General features: G+C 43.8%; 1 protein-coding gene across 9 annotated transcripts in view; it reads left to right on the top strand.

Moving 5' to 3' along the window:
• PTPN3 (protein tyrosine phosphatase non-receptor type 3) overlaps positions 1-21,165 on the top strand; it is a 1,752,022-nt gene that overhangs the window by 813,908 nt on the left and 916,949 nt on the right. For all 9 annotated transcript variants that reach the window (XM_085606835.1, XM_085606836.1, XM_085606837.1 and 6 more), the window contains one exon: positions 17,749-17,921. In XM_085606835.1, the coding sequence (XP_085462961.1) occupies positions 17,749-17,921 (173 nt within the window). The remainder of the gene's footprint in view (positions 1-17,748; positions 17,922-21,165) is intronic.

Genomic DNA, 21,165 nt, shown 5'->3' on the forward strand with positions numbered 1-21,165 from the left:
GAAATGCGCTGCCACAGCGGGGTTACCACCGGCAGCTGCAACCGCTTCCTTCCATACCGGAGGAACTTCTCTCATGGGGTATTGTCGCGCTTTTACCTTTTTCCCCACAAGGACATCTTGTTCAAACAATGACTGTTGACAATCATCATTCCTGAAGGACAATACAACCGCAACTGCTTTATCTACTTCGCGGTCCACAATTATACCAGTTCCAAAATCGAACCTCACTCTACACAACTCTTGCGGATTCGGATTTTTACCACTATCCTCCAATTCTTCACAGAGAATTTCGCACATTTTCTCAAACACATATCTCTGTTTCAGGGCATCCCATTGATGGAAAACGTTAACAACTGATTCCACATCATACAGTGAAGGAAAAACGATCCATCTACGCGCCATGTTATCTATTACCTTTTTCTCATCGGGGTTAGGCAATTGGCTGCGCAACTGCTTACGCTGTAAACCAGGAGTCGCACCAGATGACTCAAAGAGAGGAGACATTAATGTAGTAACCACATTAGCTAGGCGCTGTCGCGCTGAAGGAGAAGCTGAGGCGAGAACAGGGGGAAAAACAGAGGGAAGAAAAGAGGATGTAGAGACAGGTACTGGAGTGGTGGAAGGAAGAGTGTCAGGGGAGGCAGTTGCTGTATTAGGCAAAGTCGCAGGAAGTGCGGGGGCAGTTGGAAGCACAACTGGCGGCGCTTGAGAAGGCTGCGCTACAGGGATGGGAACCGGCTGCAAAGCAACTGGCGGTTGCGGCAAGGCTTGCAGTATATGCACTGGAGGCGGCATATTTACAAGCTGGGGAGGCGCCGTGGCAGTTTGAGCATACGGGGGTGGCGAACTCAACAGATGTGACATCAGGGGATCTTTCTCCTTTTCTTCGGACTCATTCTGCTTAGAATGTGGCAAGGCTGGGTAACATTTGTCAATCCCTAACTTACGCTGCCTGTGCAATTGCTCGCTCATCTGTTCCTCCTCATTGTCTTTAAATTGTACAGCTGCTTGCATTACTGACATACCTTTCTCTCTCTTATTCTTTTTCGCTAACTTAATTTCCTTTTGTTTGGCTTCCTTTCGCCATAAGCGGAAAGAGTCAAACATCGCCGGCCGGGCTTTCTTCTTAAACAATTTAATTTCCAAATTATCTAAAATATCGGTATCAAAACTACCATTTTGGGGCCATTTTAAAACACCATCTTTCCTGGTGTAGTGGATCCACACTTCGTTATATGCAATGGGGCCTACGCCATGTTTTACATAGAGCTCATAAGTTGGAGTTCCAACCGGAGGAACCGGACATGATTCCTCTAGCTGGAAATCTTTTCCACAACCCAAACAGAATATTCTACCAAATAGTCCAGAACCAGGCATCTTTGCTCACTAGTCTAGATCCAAACGTCAAAGGATTATCGAATACGATATTCTCGTGAATACACGAGTCCTCTGGTTTTGGCGTTTGCAAACTCCAAAGTACCAAATTACCAAATCAAACGATCCAGAAGGATACCAAAAACAAACGGGAGACGCTCCACTTATACTTAACTGAATATTGCTGATCGATGGCGTCACCAGAAGACTCTCTCGATTGTTTCGCTCTCTCAAAACTCGTCAAGGGTCCAAAACAGGTCGATTAATCAGGGCAGCAGTCCTTCGTAGCCGTCGGGACGCGGAGAACCTCGCAGAAAAGACTTTCGGACCACGTCGACATGCAGGGGTCGATGAAGTGGCGGCCTTCCTCCGGAATTTCCACACGAAGCTCCTCACGAACCTCTGGCTTGGACTGGTACCGCTGAAATCGCCCCACGTTGGGCGCCAAACTGAAGTACTGGGTATTTTAGACCCAGCGGTGCAGGGGCACACACCCTATGACTTCTGGGTTCACCCTGTTCCGGACCTACAGAAACACAGAGTCTTCTGGGTGAAGTCAAAGAATCGTTTATTGGCTGCAGACCAATGACAGGTATCCTAGAAGTACAACAGCGTGTATGTTCTCAGGAGACTGCTGAAAATCATAGGAACGGACTTCTCCTTAAGTACAAAATATCATGCTCCAGGCACACATTCCTTGGTTTACGATATGGCCATATAAAGGTATACATTACAAACGAAAAAGCAGAGTCATGATGACCATCCCACATTCCAGTTCGGCCAGCCCACAATGATTTACACAGTAAGGTTCAGATCCCACATCGTATGTCAATAGACCCCCCAATAAACATGAGCATCTCCTGTTTTGGGAAACAAGTCATAAAGCAGGAACAAGCAGGTGTGGAAGAGATTAGCCGGGGGATTGTGTAGAATGAAAGGGTTTTATGACGGGTCAAGCCCTGATGCTAATCGCAGGTGGACGGAGGAAGGGGAGCTCGTGAGACCGGTTTGACCTGGGGCAGCAGAGCCAGCTGCCCAGGTCACAGAGAAGTCAGAGGGAAAGCCCATGTACTGTGAGGCCCGTATTTACTCCATTATAGCCTATGTGAGGGCAATGACAAGATGGCCACTGCTTCCAAAATGGAACCCGCGTAGTGAAGCAGAATAACGTGTACACAGTGCATTCATAGCTAGAACGGTATATAAAGCACTCGTACATGCCGCATTTACCATTTGCGGTTCGCTAATACCAAGATAGACAGGGGTAGGGCCCTGTCCCCTACGCGGTCCCGAATATTAAAGTACGACATCCCCGTACACTTTAGCTGTGGCATATTTCCCCAAATGTGTCACCTCAGTTTGGGCCACTTCATTGTATTCATCTATTTTTTCCCCTGATCAGGGCTAACACCTCAGGGGTATGGCTGTGTAGTGACATATGTTCTAGCTCCCGTTAGTACTCAAATAAAGATCAATCAATTTATCCTTTCTTGATGAGTTGTTCAACAGTTTACAAACTTTTAGCGGTACATATTGCCCCCTGATGAAGGGCTATTGCCCGAAATGAATTGGGCACATGTAAAAGGCATATCTATACTTTATTTACCGTAAATGGAATTTCACTTATGATTGAATAACCTACGATTTTCCAAATGATACATTGATGAATTGAATAAACTGTTGAACTCATCAAGAAAGTATAAATTGATTGATCTTTATTTGAGTGCTAGTTGGAGACGCACCTCACACCTCGAGGTCAGTGTGGTTTTTCTACTTGTATGACTATCCTCGCACCACCGAACTTTTGAACAGAACTACGTTTCATACCGTAGAATGCATTAGTTTATCCATTGTTTCAGTATGCTCTAGCTCTGCCAGTTCAGTTTCCAGTTTTTGCAATCTACCTCTAATGGAGTGAAGCACCCCAGCATGTTTGGATATGATCATACCCCGAATGAAGGACTTATAAAGGCTTCCCAATTGATGGCCATTTTGGGGCCACCCCCTAGATTACTGTTGCAGTAGTGATCTATCTCTTGCGAGAGTTCTTCTTTGAACACTGTATCCTGTAGTGAGTATTGTGGAAAACGCCACGCATGTGCTCTGGGTTGCATATTATCTATTTTAAGTTGTAGCTCAACTGGGGAATGGTCTGAATATGTGCGTGGTAAATGTGTGCATTCCGTTATGAAGGGCATTAAGTCTCTTGATGCATACCAGTAGTCTATATGCGTGTGTATGTCGTGTACTTAAGAGTAGTGTGTGTACTCCCTCCATTGTGAAGAGCGGTACCGCCATACATCTATCAGCCCGTCTGTCTCAGCTATGGCAGCGACAGCTTTGGCAGCTGAGCAGGGCTTCCGTGTAGGGCCCTTTGACTTATCTAGGTCTGTGGTTTGCACACAGTTAAGATAGCCTCCCCAAAGTGTGGACATAGTGGTGTACGTGACGAGCTTCTCATGTAATGTACGATAAAAATGAGGGTCATTGTAATTAGGTCCATATATTCCCACAACTCGCATATCAAAGCTGTCCTTGCGGCAGTGTGCTATTACATATCTCTCTCTGGGGTCAAGGTCTAATGTGTTTATTTTAATATTTGCCCCCTGTCTGACCCATATTAAGAATCCTCGTACATGAGATGTGAATCCAGCTGCCACGCAGACTCCTTTCATCCTTCTCTGTGTTAGGAGACCCGTGTGGGGCGCTAGTTGTGTTTCCTGCTGTATCACTATATCTCTTTGGTGTCTTTATAGGTACAGTACCACTTTACACATTTTTCGTGTGTCATTCAGGCCTCAGACTTTCCGCATTATAAAATTGATTGATGTTCCGCATTGTCTCATATTCGAGTTTCGTTCTGGACTCCTGCTCATTTTATGTATCTGATTCTTTTTTTTAATCTATGCTGTATCTCGTGTTGTACTGAGTAAGGTCTTTCGGGCTACTTCTGCTTGCTTGCAATTGTCTTACTCCCTCCCCTGCCCCCCAACTTTTGACATGTCTTTAACAATCCCACCCTTGCATCAAGTAGTACATTCCAACAAATCCCCCCGTAACGGTGTGTATTACACATGAGGGTGATGGATGCCTGGTGGTCTACTCAGATACTGGTTTCTTACGGCCGTCATTCTGTCCTATCTAGTTTATCCATTGCCTAAAATTTGCACATATAACATCACATATGGGTAATCGGGACCCTGAATGCTCTATATTTAACAACCTCTTTCTGCGTTATACAAACTGTCATCCAATGCAGGTGCATACAGTTCTACTCTACATGTAGTACAAATGTGACTGTATCCTACTGTATTTATCGATCCACTCTATAGCTGTAAATGTATGGTATCACAGTTAGTTATACAGCCTGTCTGTTACCTGCTATCTGTCTTTGCTACAGGCCACCATACCTACAATTAATATCCCCGAATTGTCAGTCCTGCTGGTCCAGTGGGCTAGGGCCGGAGGCGTCCTCCTCATTGGTACCCGCTGCTTGTTTGTTGGTCTTGGTTTTGGTGTCGTTTTTAAGAATTTCTTGTAAATTGCTCGGGTGTGAGTAAATCTTCGTCTTGCTGTCAATTGTGATCTTCATACGAGCTGGGTAGAGCATTGCGTATTCTGTCTGTAAGTTTCTCAGTTTCCGCTTCAAAGGGGCAAAACGCTGCCTTGCCTCCTGCACTTTAGGGGTGAAATCCAGATACAGGGATATCTCGGCGCCCTCATAGCGAAGTATCTGTAACTCTCTTGCTTTGCGTAGGGCTGCCTCTCTATCCCTATAGTTCAGTATTTGAGCTATAAACGGACGCGGGGCCCTGCGACCGGTGTGCCCTTTCCACAACGAAGATCGGTGAAAAAATGTCACGTCCTAGCAATGTCGTGAGTAGTTTTTTCACGAACAATTCCATATTCCCGGTCAAGGTGGTTTCCGGCAGGCCCATTATGCGTAGATTGTTGAGCCTAGATCTCGCTTTGAGCTTTTCAGTCTTGGATTGCAATGTATCTAACAGTTTACTCATTTGTTTCTGAGTTTGCGTGGTTTCTACCTGTTGATCGTCCGCCTCTGTTACTCTGCGTTCCACCATATCTAGTCTCTCAGCATGTTTGTCTAGGCGCTTTGTCACTCGGTCCATACGATATAAAAGAGAGTCTATTTTCCCATCCATGTTAGTGAGGCTTTGCTGCATTGTTTCCAATATGTTCCGTAGATCCCCACCTAGCTCCGATCCTGAGGTGCCCCGTTCCTCAGTATCCACCTCTGTATTGCCACCCTCTAATTGCGTGGATTTGTGCTGTTCAAATTGCAATTTTGTCTGTGTTTTATCCGGTTTCCCCATTTTACCTTCTCTATTTTGGCTTAACTGTTCCAGAATGTTCTGGGCCTACGCTTTTAGTCAGCGTTCACCGGTGGCTTCCTTGTGTTAGTGGGTTTTGCTTGTCTTTCTTGTGACTGTTCTGTGTTTAGCAGTTTTCAGCAGTGTCCCTGCAGCTTTCCCTGCTGGCTGATCGCTTGCTAGTGCCTTCTTGATTATAAAGTGCCTCATTATTGTGACTCGCCACCCCTCACTACTCAGGCCTGCAACCGGTCCCAGCTGCTGTGTATATTTTGTTTGCCGAGGGCAGTGATATTACGGGGCAGTAGTGCTTATTTATACATTCAATTAGGCCCAGGAGGACCCGCCCGAGTCTTTACACGTTATTTTTATGTCCCCGCTCAGCGACAATCTGATTTCCACCTCAGGGCACGTCGCAGGGCAAGTCTGCACCTCCCCGGTGTGACTCACTCTAAATTGTGTAGCAGCGGGGGCAGTGCTGCTCAGCCGCTCAGTCTGTAAGTGTCTCTGGGGCGCTGGATTGGGCCTGATCAGGCTAAATGTTTGAAGGCTGGGGAGGGGGGACCACTCACCGCTGGTCCTGATCACGCCCGCCGCGCTGTTAATACTGTCGCAGCCAGCCACAACAGCTCACCAGGAGGGTTCACTTTCCCTGGCGTGTAGGCCGCTCTGGTGCACCCGTCCCTACGTCGCCGCCAGGCACCGGGCACGTTTCCTCTAGCCTTCCGGACGATACAGGCACTCGGCTACCGCAGCTCATTTTCTCCACCCAGAATGACCGCACGGTTCCGACGTCGTCTCTGCCTTGGACAGGGCTGCCCAGGCTCACGGCAGGCAGGCCTCATCGTCGTCAGCACTGCAGAGTCTGTAGTATTGCCTCCCGGCTCAGTTTCAGTCGCGGGGCACTATTAGTTAGCAGACGCTTAGTTCTGTTAGGTGCGCTCCAGTAGCATTCTTCTAGGTGATGGATTTTGTGAATTCCTGCAAGATAGGGTTGACGGTTATGGGAGCTCTATTACAGTGCGGCCATCTTGCGGCCAGGCAAGCTCCGCCCCCCCTCATGACAAATAGTTGTGACGGTGAAACACATCCCTCCCAGTTCTAATAAGTTGGTAGACCAAGACAGATTTGATGTTCCTGATGTTTTGTTTCTCCCTTATGCTCTGTAGAAAGGCTGTCGCCTCATTCACATTTGCCTCGACCTTTTGGTCCGGCTCCATGAGGGGAATTACGCCAGAGTGAGATGGGGAACCCAGGCCCAGAGAACTGAAAAGATTCCAGTCAACAGAGGAGTCCGCCAGGGCTGTGTACTAGCGCCCACTCTTTTTTCACTTTATGTGAATGGAGTGGGGAAATTCTTGCTAGATGTCCCAGCGGACGCTCCTGCCCTGGCGGGGGAAAAAGTTCCCACTCTCCTATTTGCGGACGACACCCTGCTGATTTCCAAGACACCAGCAGGGTTACAGAAGCTCTTAGACAGATTTCACTTGTTTTGTTCAATGAGAGGCCTGGTTATTAACACAACAAAAACCAAGCTCCTTTCTTTTAAATCACACAAATCACCCAGCGTACCCATCAAGTCTGATGGAGTCCCCCTAGAATATGTCAAATTATTCGACTATCTAGGCATCAGAATTTCTGACACCTTAAGCTGGAGACCCCATATCCACAAAATGCTGCTTAATTACAAACGAGCCACGGGAGTAATTGCTAAAGAACATTGCTCCTCGAGGAGCAAGCCAATCACTCCCGCACTAGTGATCTATCAGGCCAAAGCAGTTGGTTCGGCCCTATACGGAGCCGAACTTTGGGGTTTTGACAACTTAGAAGAAATCACTCTGTCTGAGAACAAATTTCTGAGAGAATTAGTTTCAATGCCAAGGGGTACCCCTCTGAAACCACTTTCAGTGATTTGGGTAGGCGCTCGTTCAAAGACATTGCAAGGCTACGCCCCTGCTATTTTGGGCCCGCCTATGGCGCACCCCGGAGCTAGCCAAATACACTGAGGGCCTGAGAGAAATCATGAATATTGCAGGCTCCCACAAAATAAGCTGGCTTCGTAATATCAAAAAATCCCTTATCCAGCTTGGACTAAACGATGCCTGGGAGCATGGAGCCCCCGTGAGTAAGGTGGATCTCAAAAGAGCATACTGGGCCTGGATTGATATTCAGGATCTTGGCAATCCCAACCTAGGTAGGTTACCTGAAGCTTTTTACACCCACAAACAGTCTGTTAGCTTTGAGCCTTACCTTGAGTTTATACAAAAACCCAGGGATAGATCACTGTACCTTCAATTCAGACTCGAGATTCTCCCAACTCGTGAATTCACTAGCAAATTGAAGCCTCCCTACCAGACCCCCGATACTTGCTCGACATGTACAGAAAAAGTAGAAAGCCTAGCCCACATTATGTTTGAATGCCCAGCGTACAGAAACCCGAGAAAAAGATGGTTAGGCCCTGCTTGCCGTCTCCTGGGCATTTCGAACTACCGTGTCGCTTTACGTATTCTTCGCTCTGACACAAGTTTAGTGCTAGTCTGTGCTGTGGCCAAATTTCTGGGCTGGTCCTGGATTATTAGAAGCAAATTTAATAGCTCCACCAGTTGATCTAGCAAAATGCTTTTTTTTTAAATGTCTTTTTAACTGTATTTTAAACCGGTTTTAAAAAATATTTTAGTGTTTCTTTTTAACCCAGTCATCAAGCATTTATCATGATTTGCTGTAAAAATTGTTCTCTTGATGAACTTCTATTTTGACTATGTTTGTATGTATATGCTTTTATGATAATTCTTATCGAAATAAAGTTTTTTGACTGACTGACATTTGCAAATGTCTCTCTGTAAATTACTATTCTGAGATTTAACCATAGACCTTTGAGATTCAATGAACAGATCACACTCAGTGAAGGTAAACCATGTTGACCCATATGCATTCCTAGCGTCAGGTCAATAAGTGCGTGCCCAGGAGGCAAATCTTCTATTCCATGCTTAGCTCTCTCCATTAAAGAGGGGATTGAGAGTAGTCCCAGTTGCAGCCCATCAATAGCATTTGTTGTGCTCTGTGAATATTTAGCTGTTTTTTTCATGAAATATTTTCAAAGACCTGCAGAATTCACCGGAACTCTAAGGCTCACCTACACAGCTGATCAACATATGACTGTTCACAAATTTGAGTTCTAGAGGAGTGAGTACATTTTTGTTAGCTCTTTGCTTTCAATTATAGCAGCCCGGGGCATGAGAACATTGTGGCATCCTTCCCTAAGGGCAATTGTTTATTGACATTTGGAATTCGAGGATAAATTTAGACCAACTCACTAAAAGTGGCTCACTTGTTAGAAGTCTTTTGCCTTCCAACTCCACATATTTGTGCCGGACCATCTTCAGGAAAATCATTTTCTTTGATTGGAACAATTTACCACCAACTGTCATTCAAGGCAGACCATCGGAGTCTGCAAGGGAATTTTCAATACCGCAACATCTGTGCAAGCCAATAGTGATGGTAGAGCTGAGACAACCATTGAGACATTGTACTCCATAGTTATATACTATTGTCAAAGTAATTGGCCTAGATGTTAAAGACGAGGGGCCAGGACCCACCCATGCCTGACTCATGCTGTACTTGAAAATGGGATGGTTAAGTGGCAATTCCCAGATATATCATATCTGTGTGGTGTTATTTAAATAGTTTAGCTTGATTAGATGTATCCGCGTTGGGTCAAAGCCAGTGTTATGGATCACAGCCTAGAGTTACTTTCTGCTATTAGGTCTGGAAAAAAAGTCAGGAATAGAGTGCCGTCCCTTAGAAGTCTGTAATGCTTAAGTACAGAGTACAACATTTTTTTTTCCAATGGTAGACTTCCAATATTGAATGCCTATCTGCCTCCTTATGAGTTTTTCTCTTTCATAAAGTCTTATGTGCACCTCAGCAGAATGGTGTTAAAATGGTATGGATGAGGAGTCCAGCAATATAATTGGTCAATAGTTTGTCTGTTCTAATACCATTTCTTCATTTGTATATCTGCAATGTAACACTTCCTTCGTTTGTATATCTACTAAATAAAGCTTCGTTGCTTAGGTGAAAACCTACCTCTAAAGTTCTCAGAATTAAGCCTTTTCCTAAGCGTTCCATCACAGCTTCAGATATTTGGGGCTGTATCATGGATGTCACCTAGTTTTGTTTCCCAGCTTAATGCCTTCGGTTTAGCTAAGAACTTCATCTCAGCCATGTCCTTCATTATATATAGGCTCACTATAATGCTGTAAATGTAACAGAATAATATGGAGGTGAAAAACTTCTCAAAGTACTCACGCCATCAATCCACTCCATATAAGTCCTGACACAGCTGTAGTGCCACATCATCAACTTCAAAAAGGTCCAACTGTCATTGACATCAAATGACCTGGTTCCTCTCCCACAGAAGTTTTCAAGTCCACTTCCTCATCTTGTTCGTAATAATCTCTTGGTACTCTTCTCTGTGTTTACATATGGCAGAAGGAGTACCCCTTCAGCCTGTCAGCAACACACCGGCCCATGACGTGATACCATAGATGGCCTTCCCAGGGAGGCCATAAAGAATGTAACTCCACATACAGATACTTAACAGCTTTAAGTATTTCTTTATAGGGTCCATTAGACCAGTAGTCATCAGACAATTCAAAAGCCTCTAATCTACACTCTAAGTTTGGGTCATTCTTGTGTATCCCCAACAGGATTGCATGAGCCCTTGATGTACGAGAATTGAATGTAGGATTTGGTGGAAAATGCAGGAGCAACAGTAGGTAGTCATCATCAACATCACTTTCCACCATAATTACTATAAAAAGTGACTTGAATATGTCCTAATCAGGCATGAGTGGGGTCACTTAATAAAATGCAAGCCCCTCTTCCCAATATATTTAACTTCAGATGAGCAAAGCTGTAGTGATTGCCTTTTTTATTTGGAGGCTCAGCTTGTTACAGACCCATACAAGTAAAATAACTCTGATTACTCAGGTACTCTAGTAAAATCTGGAGCTGCCCCCAAGGCCTCTTTGGCCTCTGTTGGATTTGAATTTGTGTTTTGGAAAAACACTCTCCCTTGTAGTAAAGTCTTCCATTGTAATCAAGATTGAAAGCATCTAGTTCACTGACCCTCTTAATCCTTCTAGAAATTCAAGAACTGATTCAGAGACTTGTATTTGCTTTTGGGGATTTCTGCCCATGCCTTTTGGAGAATAACTTCTTCCTTGTGTCAAACAAATTCTCCAAGTTAATGTACACCACCTTGACTGTATGATCCGCTTTGACCCAGGAAAGCAGCTTAAACCCATACGTAACACTAATCAACGAAGTTAATTGGTTGCTGTCAAGGGCTGGACAAAATTCTCATCCTTTATTTATAATCTCCTGAGGAAGGAGCGTCTCCTTTAAATAGCAGCAGTGCCATCCTACACAGTCGAATATATCAGGTTATCCTGTGCCTTCTAGACTTTGTCAAATGGCGGAAAACATAATTAAGCAGAAAAATTCCAAGGCCGCCTTGGAAGACATCTACCAAATTCTTTCAAGTTCTGGTCAAAGAAAACAGCCAGTGAATGATTCTGGAAGCCAGAAGTCCACCAGGAAACTAAGGGCAGAAAAATGGAGCAAAATTAGGAAAACAAGCATTTGCAAAGCCAATAGGTCTTAGCTATTCAAGAGCTATTGGCTTTGCCAATTTCTTTTAGCCATGTTTTTGAGTAGCGGCATTGTTGCGCAGCATAGATAAAAGTTACAAAAAAAACGTTCTGACACGGCCAGCACTAGCTGTCATATCATATTTTTTTTTAATCGAGGGTGGGCAACATGGATAACATGAGGGAGAGTGGTGTATAACAGACAACACGAGGTAGGGAACATTGACAGTTGCGGAAATTGGATCCCTACCATTAGGCAGCTTTCCACTGGGCTTCTACCCTTCCTTTAACACTTCCTAATTACATTTAAAAAATAAAATATATGCCATGTTATGTGTGATGCTTTTGTAACCCGTCTAACAGTACAAGCATATTTAAAAAAAAGTATTGACATCACTAAACTCATAAAAAATATTGTATATTTTCCAAACTTTGTTAACAGATGTATCAGTGAGGAAAGTATATTTTTTGTAATACAGAAGCCCGTAATCGCCGCCACTGTTTTCCTGCCTGAAGGAGGGGTAATGGAGCAGGGACTTCAAGCTCCAGGCTCCCTTGTGGCCTCTGACGCCACCACCGACGCTGGCATTTCGCGCCAGGAGGCTCGCTTAAAATCATCACGGGCTCCCGCAGCGTGGGAAGCCCGTTATCGCCGCCACTGTTTTCCTGCCTGAAGGAGGGGGAGCAGAGCAGGGACTTCAATGTCCAGGCTGAACTCCCTTGTGGTCTCTGACCCCACAACCAACGCCGGCATTTCGCGCCAGGAGGCGCGCTTAAAATCATCACCGGGCTCCCGCAGCACAGGACACGCGCGGGCATGCCCGGGCCAGGCCAAGGGCGGGCCCGTCTGCGCCCGTTGGCGACCGTCTGAGACCGGGCCGGGCCATCCCTCTTTTGTTGAGAAGCCATCATGGGTAAGCGAAAAGTCCCATGGTCCATAGATACCATTAAATCTAAGGCAAAGATACCACACAATTGTGCCTCCATTATGTGGAGGCCCAGATGGGTTTGGTGTTGGGCACTGATGAACTGGAGGTAAATGCCACCGATAATGCTCCATGTCAAGACCTCGATCTTAGTCTTATTCCAGATGCGGTAGCAAGTAATATTATTAAGGACAATGAAATTCCATTTACCTCACACCTTAAGGCACAAATGGAGGGCAGGGGGAGATAAGAACTGAGGTTGCAGGTTTTGGTAAAAAAAGGAGGAAAAAAGGTCTAAAAGGAAGGCCCTGCTATAAAGGATTTATCAACACAGAAGGGGAGTGATGACCACCGGACACACAGTGGCGCTACCATCTTCTAACCTCAATACAGCAAGCGTGAACTCTGTTCTGTTACATATTGACACTCGTGTTGGGTCACTCAAGGAGGAACTATTTCATTACGTTAAATCTGGATTAGACTGTGTAATGGAAAGGTTGACCAGAATAGAGTTCAAATTTGGGTGATTCTAGGGATGCCTTTACTGGGGGTTGGAGGCAGGATAAAAACGATATAGGTAATATATCCAATAGACCAAACATCGCTGAAAATGGCATAAGTCTACAAACCACCCATAAGATGTCTCCTGAAGAAGAAAGGCCACCGATCACATCACTTTCAGGTCCCACGAAAACGAACGAAGCATCTAAAGGATATGGGGTGGTACTGGTGAGGGGGCCTTGACTGCAACCCACAGAGGACCAAAACTCCATATAAATGTAAATGTAAATTTGATACTTGTATAGCGCACTACTCACCCGCAAGGGTCTCAAGGCGCTTGTACGAATACCGCTGTGGAACCCATCCTGGCTTTCCCTGTGAGGCGTCCACTCCTGGGCACCCCCAAGGTGGAGGCCAGGCATCCTTAGCGTTGTGGGGGACGTTGTGGAGATTAAGCAAGCTATTGCCCAGAGTTGCAGAGTGGGACTCCATAATTGGATTGGCACCGATGCGAGAATTATCAGGTCCGTGGAATTTTTGAGCCCAAGACCCGCCGAGGCGGGGAATTGAACCCTGGTCCCGGGCTAGACCTCTGCATCAGGGTCTGCCGCTCTAATCATTGAGCCACACTTCTCCACTCCATATCTGACCGGGCATAACAAAATAGCCATAGGAGCGCCATAGGAAGGCTACACTGGTCACCAGAGGCTACCCCACTGGTAGCGGTCCTAATAGGGGTGCCCCCTCTCAAAAGAAATAGTATTGAGACAACCGAGGAACTCATTCGCAAAGTTAAGTTCTGGTGTAACAAATTCTTTGAGGGGGGGTCCAGAGCATCCACACACGTTATAATGGCCAGGTGGGTGGGATGGGTGGGAAGCAGCCCTAAAACAGATGATGGTAACTGTATAGTCATTCATTTTGATCGGATAGATGTAGCAGGCTGGCTCTTCCAGGAGAGCTCTAACTGTGGCTTGGGAGGGATCACAGCCCTGCCCCTGGATTTCTTTTATCCTCCGGTAATGGGTGACCGGGGCAGAGATTGTAAGGGAGTGCAAAGACATACAGCAGGAGGGTCCCTTAGGCCTACTGTCAGAACTATGTATAATGCCGGCCAATCCCTCCGTGTAAATACCATCAACCCATTCCAACGTCACTCAAACCCCACTGCTGTAGTAGATGACAGAGTTAAAAAGATTAGGTTTGAGACTGCAAATAGATTTGCCCCACTGAGCCAGTTGGATAGTAATGATTGACTAGACCCTTGTTCCTCTATGGACGGGCACATTAGAGATAGAGATAGTCATATGAACTGTATTACCAAACCCATACAGGGGGAGAAGGCTAACACAGGGCAGCAAGCCAAGAAATTGAGCTGGAATATAGCAGGACGTAAAAATAAGACAAATGATAGGTGGAAAGATTTTTTAAATGAGTTTGACATGATTGGGCTTAAAGACACCTGGGAAACTGAGAATAATCTCTGGATGGATGGTTATACTACCTATTTTGAGCCAGCAAGACGATCAGTAGCTGGTAGGTGGCAAAGGGTGGCCTATTAACCCTGATTTCCCTAAAGGTCATAGGCAATCATTGTAAATTGGACTCAGGCTCACCAAATTGTCTAGCAGTGCAGATTACGCCCACTAATGCACCCAAACTTCTTATTGTTAATTTTTATAATTTATTTGACAGAACTGTCGCAAATGAACACCTGGTCAGTCTGAATCGTTTCCTTGAGTTGTATAATGGAAAACAAACTACCTCTTATTCAGTTATTGTTTTAGATGATTTTAATGTACATCAATGCCAATTGAACTGTCATGTTACTGACAGCTTAGGCCCTGGTAATTACTTTAAAGGTACATTTCGAACACTCACAGCAAGGTGGTTTCTTGGAGCGCACACTAGCGGAATTTGGCTTAGTATACCCTAATACCATGCACACTAGCGATGACACTCTAACATTCAAAGGTAGGGGAATGCACTCTACTATTGATTATATTTTTATTAGTGCAGCCCTGACCCCCCAGGTGACAGGATATACCACTACGTGGTCACATTTTAGTGACCACAATCCTATACATATTAGATTGGCGGGGGGTATTAAGAATAATTTAAAATCAAATAGATGTGCTCCCACTCCAACTTAAAACCTAAAGACCAAGCCCGTAGACTCAAGTGGTGTATGGTAGTTCCGGGGGATTTTCAAGTGAACATATTGAACACTGTTGGAAGGGATATTGATCTCTGTTTAGATGATAATATAAGGGACAAAGATGTCCTTATAGCGTTTGCTAAAATCTGCATTCAGGTGGCCTCTGATCTTAAATGCCCATTTAAGGAAATTCAGAATAAAGGGGAGAGGTGGTTTGGCCATAATTGTACAGTTCCCACCAAAAGTTGTTGGCGGCTCTAAAACACAAACCACAAGATAAAAGTGCAATAGTAGCCCTAAGGAAAACATATAAACTGGCCATAAATACACGCAAAGGAGAGATTAAAAATGAGGCGTGGAATGATCTCTTGTCCATTGATGTCATCAAAAATAGTGTCAAGTTCTGGGAAGTCGTTAATAAGCCATTCTTTCAGGAAACCATGGGTAGCTCTCTAGAATGTAAAATACCGGAGCAGGAATGGTTTACTAATCATTTTAAACTCGTATATGGCGATCAGGAGAATCAAGGACTCACAGGTATTTTATTTGAGGTCGAGGCATACACTATGGTTTTCACAGAATTATAAGTAGCAGAGGTTATTAACCAAATGACAAGTAATAAAGCCCCTAGACCAGATGGTGTCCCGGCCGATCTTTTTAAATCCAATGCGACACTATGGTCAAAACTTCTGGCTCATGTTTTTAATATGGCATGTCAATTTGGCCTGCCCAGATCATGATCTGAGTCCGTCATCGTCCCGGGTTTTAAAAAGGGTAATAGAGAGGATCCAAGCTGCTACAGACCAATTTCACTTATAGATTCTGCTGTAAAGGTGCTTGAAAGAGTGGTACTCAGCAAACTTACGGTTTGGTTAAACGAAACCAATACATTATCAAACCTGCAATACGGCTTTAGGAAAGGAAGGGGTACCACTGACCAATGTTTGAATCTGCACCTATTAATTGGGAAGTATACCATCGCCAAGAAGGGGACATTGTATCTGGCGTTCATGGACCTTTCCTCGGCCTTTGATCGAGTGAATAGATCCAAGTTATGGGCCATACTAATCAAACTAGGTGTGGATAGAAACATTGTTTATTTCCTTGCCAATTTACATAGGGATTTGAGAGCCACAGTGAGGTTCGACCAAAGGGGGAACTGCACCCAGGGAATACGCATCGTAAATGGTGTTAGGCAGGGATGCATCTTGGCCCCCCTACTTTTTACCCTTTATATTAACAACTTGGACTTAGTTTTAGGGGAAGCCAGTAAAGAAATCCTGCGTGTGAGGGAACAGCTGATTCCAGCCCTCCTATACGCAGATGATGCTCCCCTTTTAGCAAGAACTGCGGTTGGTCTACAGTGTCTTTTAACTTCCTTTGCCGTATTCATGAGATCTCTGGATTTAAGTGTAAACTTCTCAAAATCACACTCAATGATAATTGGCTCCAGGCCTAAGAGGCCTAAAACTCTCCACTGTGAGGGTTACATGATCACTAGGGTTACTACATTCCCTTACCTAGGTGTTATATTTGATGATAGAGGTACATGGGTCCTCAAATGAATGCAAAAAAAATGTATTGGCCAGATCTACGTCTGCGGTCCTAAGCACTATTAAATGTATGTAGAGCAAAATGCATTTCTATTGCTAACTATGGCTCGGACATATGGGGTTATAGAGAAGCAAAGGAAATCCAAATAGTTGAAAACAAATTTTTAAGAAATTGGTTAGCGGTGCCACAATCAACACCATCATACATAATTCATCAAGAGACTGGGATAGGCTTTGTGGCTGACCTAATCGAAATGGCACCTTTATTTAAATGGATAGCAACTTGGTTAAACCCTGAACTTGAAATGAATCGCGAAATCTTGCGAGATTGTTTATCTTTTGATCGAGCTAGCAGTATTCCATGGTTGAGTCATGTGAAAAGGTTGGCAGAGCAATTTGGAAAGCCTGAATTATTTAACTCTCAAAATAAATTAGCGAAGGGAGATATGCAATGGGCCAAGAAATCTTATCTATATTTGGCACTCATGGAAAGAGAGGCAAGGGAGCTGGCAAAACCAACGGTACGCGGCCATCAATTGTTAAAAACGTCTTGTGCAATTGAACCTTACTTAAATGTGGTACCCAATTCTAACCATCGCTTCCTCCTAGTAAGATTTAGGCTGAACCAGTTACACATCCCACCGGGATGGCGAAGGGTGGAGGACCTGGGTGTCTGTACATGTGATAACTTCTCCACCCAAGACACATTGCACTTCGTTTTATTCTGCGGGCACTTTTTGCATAGTCAGAAACGTTTTATTCTCCCAATTTTAAAGGGCAATGGATTTTTACAGGCGAAACCAGCGTTCAGATGCTGACCAATGTTTGGGAAATTTTTAACATAGCGAGTTTCCTCACAGCAGCAGTCAGAATAAGGAGGAAACAAGTGAGAGTGATTCCCATGAACTAGATCATAACAATTAATTTTTAACAATCCGGTTTTGAAGTTATATTTTAAACTGTTTGTCTACCTTGATTATGTAACCAGTGCAATATTACTGTTGTTAACTAATGTCATATTACTGTTTTTTTACCTTTTTTTATTGTGTAGAATGCTTTTATGGTTTTAAATAACTGAATAAAGTAATTTTGACTGACTGGCAATACATAACGTAAAAGTTGATGTTTAACAGACAAACGTTTTTGATGAATTTTTGTGCAGGTGTGTATAACACTGCCGCAATTAATGACATATTGAAAAGAATATCTTAAATTGTTTATTTTTTAACATTCATGGTTGTTTTATTGCAGTGTGAATCTAGAGAACATATCGTTGCTTTCAATATGCTGAATTACAGAGCATGCAAAAACCTGTGGAAATCGTGTGTGGATCATCATACATTTTTTCAAACAATTAAATCACTACCTCATGAAAAAAAGCAAATGTCCAATTACTGGACTGTGAGTGCTCGAAGCCACGCCAAGTGAGTATATACTTTAAGGAATAATGTTTTATTGGAGGTAGAGAGGAAACGTTTAGTTTTAGAATGTCTATTTCCTAATGTCGACTGCAACTAGTCTCTTTTGGTGTTCAAACAAGTATATTGCTTTTGTACTTTCCTCAGAATAAACATCAACTATGCATAAAATATGTAATTCACCCTATGCAGATTTTAATACTGATTAATGGAATAGTTCACGTCATAGCCCAACACAGGCTTTTGTAAGAAACAGAAATCGTGTAAACCAAAATATATTGTGAACAATACAAAATCTTCCATCCTACTTTTGCTGTGGGATCTTTTTTACCAGCATCCCTGGTTAGTTGCGAGCGTGTGAGAGTGGTAATTCAGCCCTGTCTAAAATATTCTTATTGAATCTAACGAAGATCCCAGCAAATGTCCTTTGCATTTCACTTATCTGTATTGCCGGGTGTGGGTTTTAAAGAAGGAATTGGAATTTCAGAAAGATTAGATTGCAGTTGTAGACTTTTGATCCCCAGATTCAGATATTTTTGTTTTTTTGTTTTGGGCTATACTTCTGTATGCCCCCTGGCTTGAGAATTGTACCTGTCAGTTCATTCACTTGCCTTTCATTCAGCATAAACCTATAGATTATGAACTTCTCTTGGTGTGGTAGAGCGGGTTTGGCAGCTCCTCAGCCTCCTCACGGATGATGCTCGAGGCAAAGTGTCTCCACTAAAACGTACTATCCCTGTAACATTGAAAGCAGCAGTGCGTTGTTGGTTTTATCACCACCACCAGTAATCACACATAAACATTATATCACTGCATCTTTTCAGCCACAAAACACCAGCATTTAGCTGCTGTCTTGAGCTTGGCTCTCTTTGTTTATTCAATGTCACTATGAACTCCTCGGTGTAAAACGTAACTGTTATTCACTGTTATGCATCTATAGTTTTGGACTTTGACTACCAAAGCCAGTGGAGCTGCCTTTCATGTAGTAAACAAGCAAAATGGCTAGCAGAAAAGCTGTTGTGTTGGTAATGGTGGAGGTGGTATTGATGGTGGTAGTGGTAGTAAAGGTGGTGGTGTTAATGTCTTGCAGTAGAGTCCTGAAAAAAAAATGAAAAGTCAACTGAAGTAAACAAAAATGCAAAAAAGTATTGCATTCTATATAAAATACAAAAAATGAGATAGCAAATCAAAAGTGTGATCATTGAGTGCCATTTTCTGGTGTAAACTAGTCCTTCATGCATTGCAGTTCATGAACACTCTAGGTAAAATATAAACTAAACCTCTAATAGCATGAAGTATTTGGTATTTATTTATTTCTTGCTTAAGTTAATTTAAAATATTGCAATACAGTAATAGAATTAATAAAAATTAAAACATTAGAACGTCATAAAATAGAGAGCCATAGTGCGGAATCAGCCCAGGCAAAAGAATTGAAGGTTCTAATAGATTGCATATTACTACGTTTGTTCATTTAGCTCAGAGCATATTTTCATGTTTGTTTGTCTTGCACTCTACGACTGGCCCCATCGCCCAGAGGTCTTTGTGTTAATGTTCTCCAATCTTCTCTACTTCCTCGGGCTCCATCCATGGGATGACGTCCCGGTAAAGTGCCAGTGCATTGCGATTTACTTCAATTTGAAGGAGTCTTTTAATGAGTAATATTTGTTGGGGGGGTTCCAGTCTCTGGTCGTTCCTCGAAGGCGGCGACAGAGGCCTGTCGTTATACTGAGTACTCCCACTTGAAAGGGTAGCAAAGAATCTTCCTTTGGTCTGGTCTTATCTAAGGATCATTCTGATTTCCCTTTAAAATAATCCGGGATCACCCTTTGGACTATCCGAAGGCCAGGTCAGAGCTCAGGGCGAGGCTGGTGAGCGTCCCTGATGATTTGTATGAAACGCCTGCAGCGAGCCAGGATGTAGGGTTCTTTTTGAGTAAAACATATGGCCGAAGCCTCTAGGCAGGTTCTTGCATTTTCGCTCAGGCATAGTTCTCTAAGAAGGGTTCTTCTCTCGTTAGCTATGGCTGGGCAGCAGCACAGAAGATGCAGCCATGATTCTCGTTTGTAAGTGCATAGACTGCATGCCTCCCATGTTTTTTGTGTGCCCACGCTGGGCTAAATTGCGCTATCGGCAAGGCCAACAGTCACATATATAGAATCTCTCTTTGGGTTTTAGGATTGAGAGCCGCAAAGAGGTAAAACTGTGGTTTAGATACCAGGTATGATGCATTAACCCCTTCGGTGCTCATGACGGAATGGTTCCGTCATGACCCACGGTTGAGCTGTGCTCATGACGGAACCATTCCGTCATGACCACGCCCGCGCAAGATTCCGTCAGCACAGCGGCGGAATCTGCGCAGCATCGAAGGGGTTAAGCGGGCCACGAAAAGAGATGTTTTTATAGTGTCCTGGTCTTGCGGCAATTACATTATTTGAACTTGCTTGTTAATGCACAAAGTAAGAAAGTAATACCCCTCTGGAAGAAGTCAACATGGACTCTGTGTATTATAAACATTTAGTAACAATATGTTTTGCAGACAGCTGCACTGTCAATTCAGACTTGAAAAGTAAGGGGCAAAATGCTGCATTTTACAATAGAATTTGGCACAAGAGCTGCACATTTTTATAAATATCTTTATTTTTCATTGTCAACAAACTTGCAGCACAGTCACATTCGGCAGATTCGGTGGAGGTCAGTAGAGCACACATTGGTAAGGCAGAAAGTATAAATCCGGGCAATTCAGTTCACACCACCGTACCCAGTGTACTTTCCCATCACTTACTATTCATTCTCCCCTACAGACATGCACTCACTAGTATCAGAGTTGTCCGGGTCACTCTCATCCAAGGAGGGATTAAAAAATGCATCACACAATTCCCTCTGTTCCCTGAGATAGTCTTCCAGCTTCTCATTCCTCCTGCTTAATTTCATATGGGTTTCTTCAGCAAGTGTCCACTCCCTCACATTTCGATGCCAAGCATCAACCATGGGGGCGCATTGACCTATCCATGTTATAGTGACTCAGCATTTTGTTAACACCAAAAGCAGCTGCAACAATCTATAGGCCATCTTGCGCCCTTTGGGCTTTTTAACATATCTCAATAAGCAATGTAGTGGTGAACTATTAACATGAAAGCCCATACCCCTCTGTATATCGGCCAACACAGAGTCCAAAATGTGTACACCACTGGCCACCTCCAAGCTACGTGTAAGAAGTCAGCTCCTCTCTCACCGCATCTTGGGCCATCAT

The sequence above is a fragment of the Triturus cristatus genome, chromosome 5_2 (genome assembly GCF_964204655.1).
Source record: "Triturus cristatus chromosome 5_2, aTriCri1.1, whole genome shotgun sequence".
In the NCBI taxonomy this organism is placed as follows: domain Eukaryota; kingdom Metazoa; phylum Chordata; class Amphibia; order Caudata; family Salamandridae; genus Triturus; species Triturus cristatus.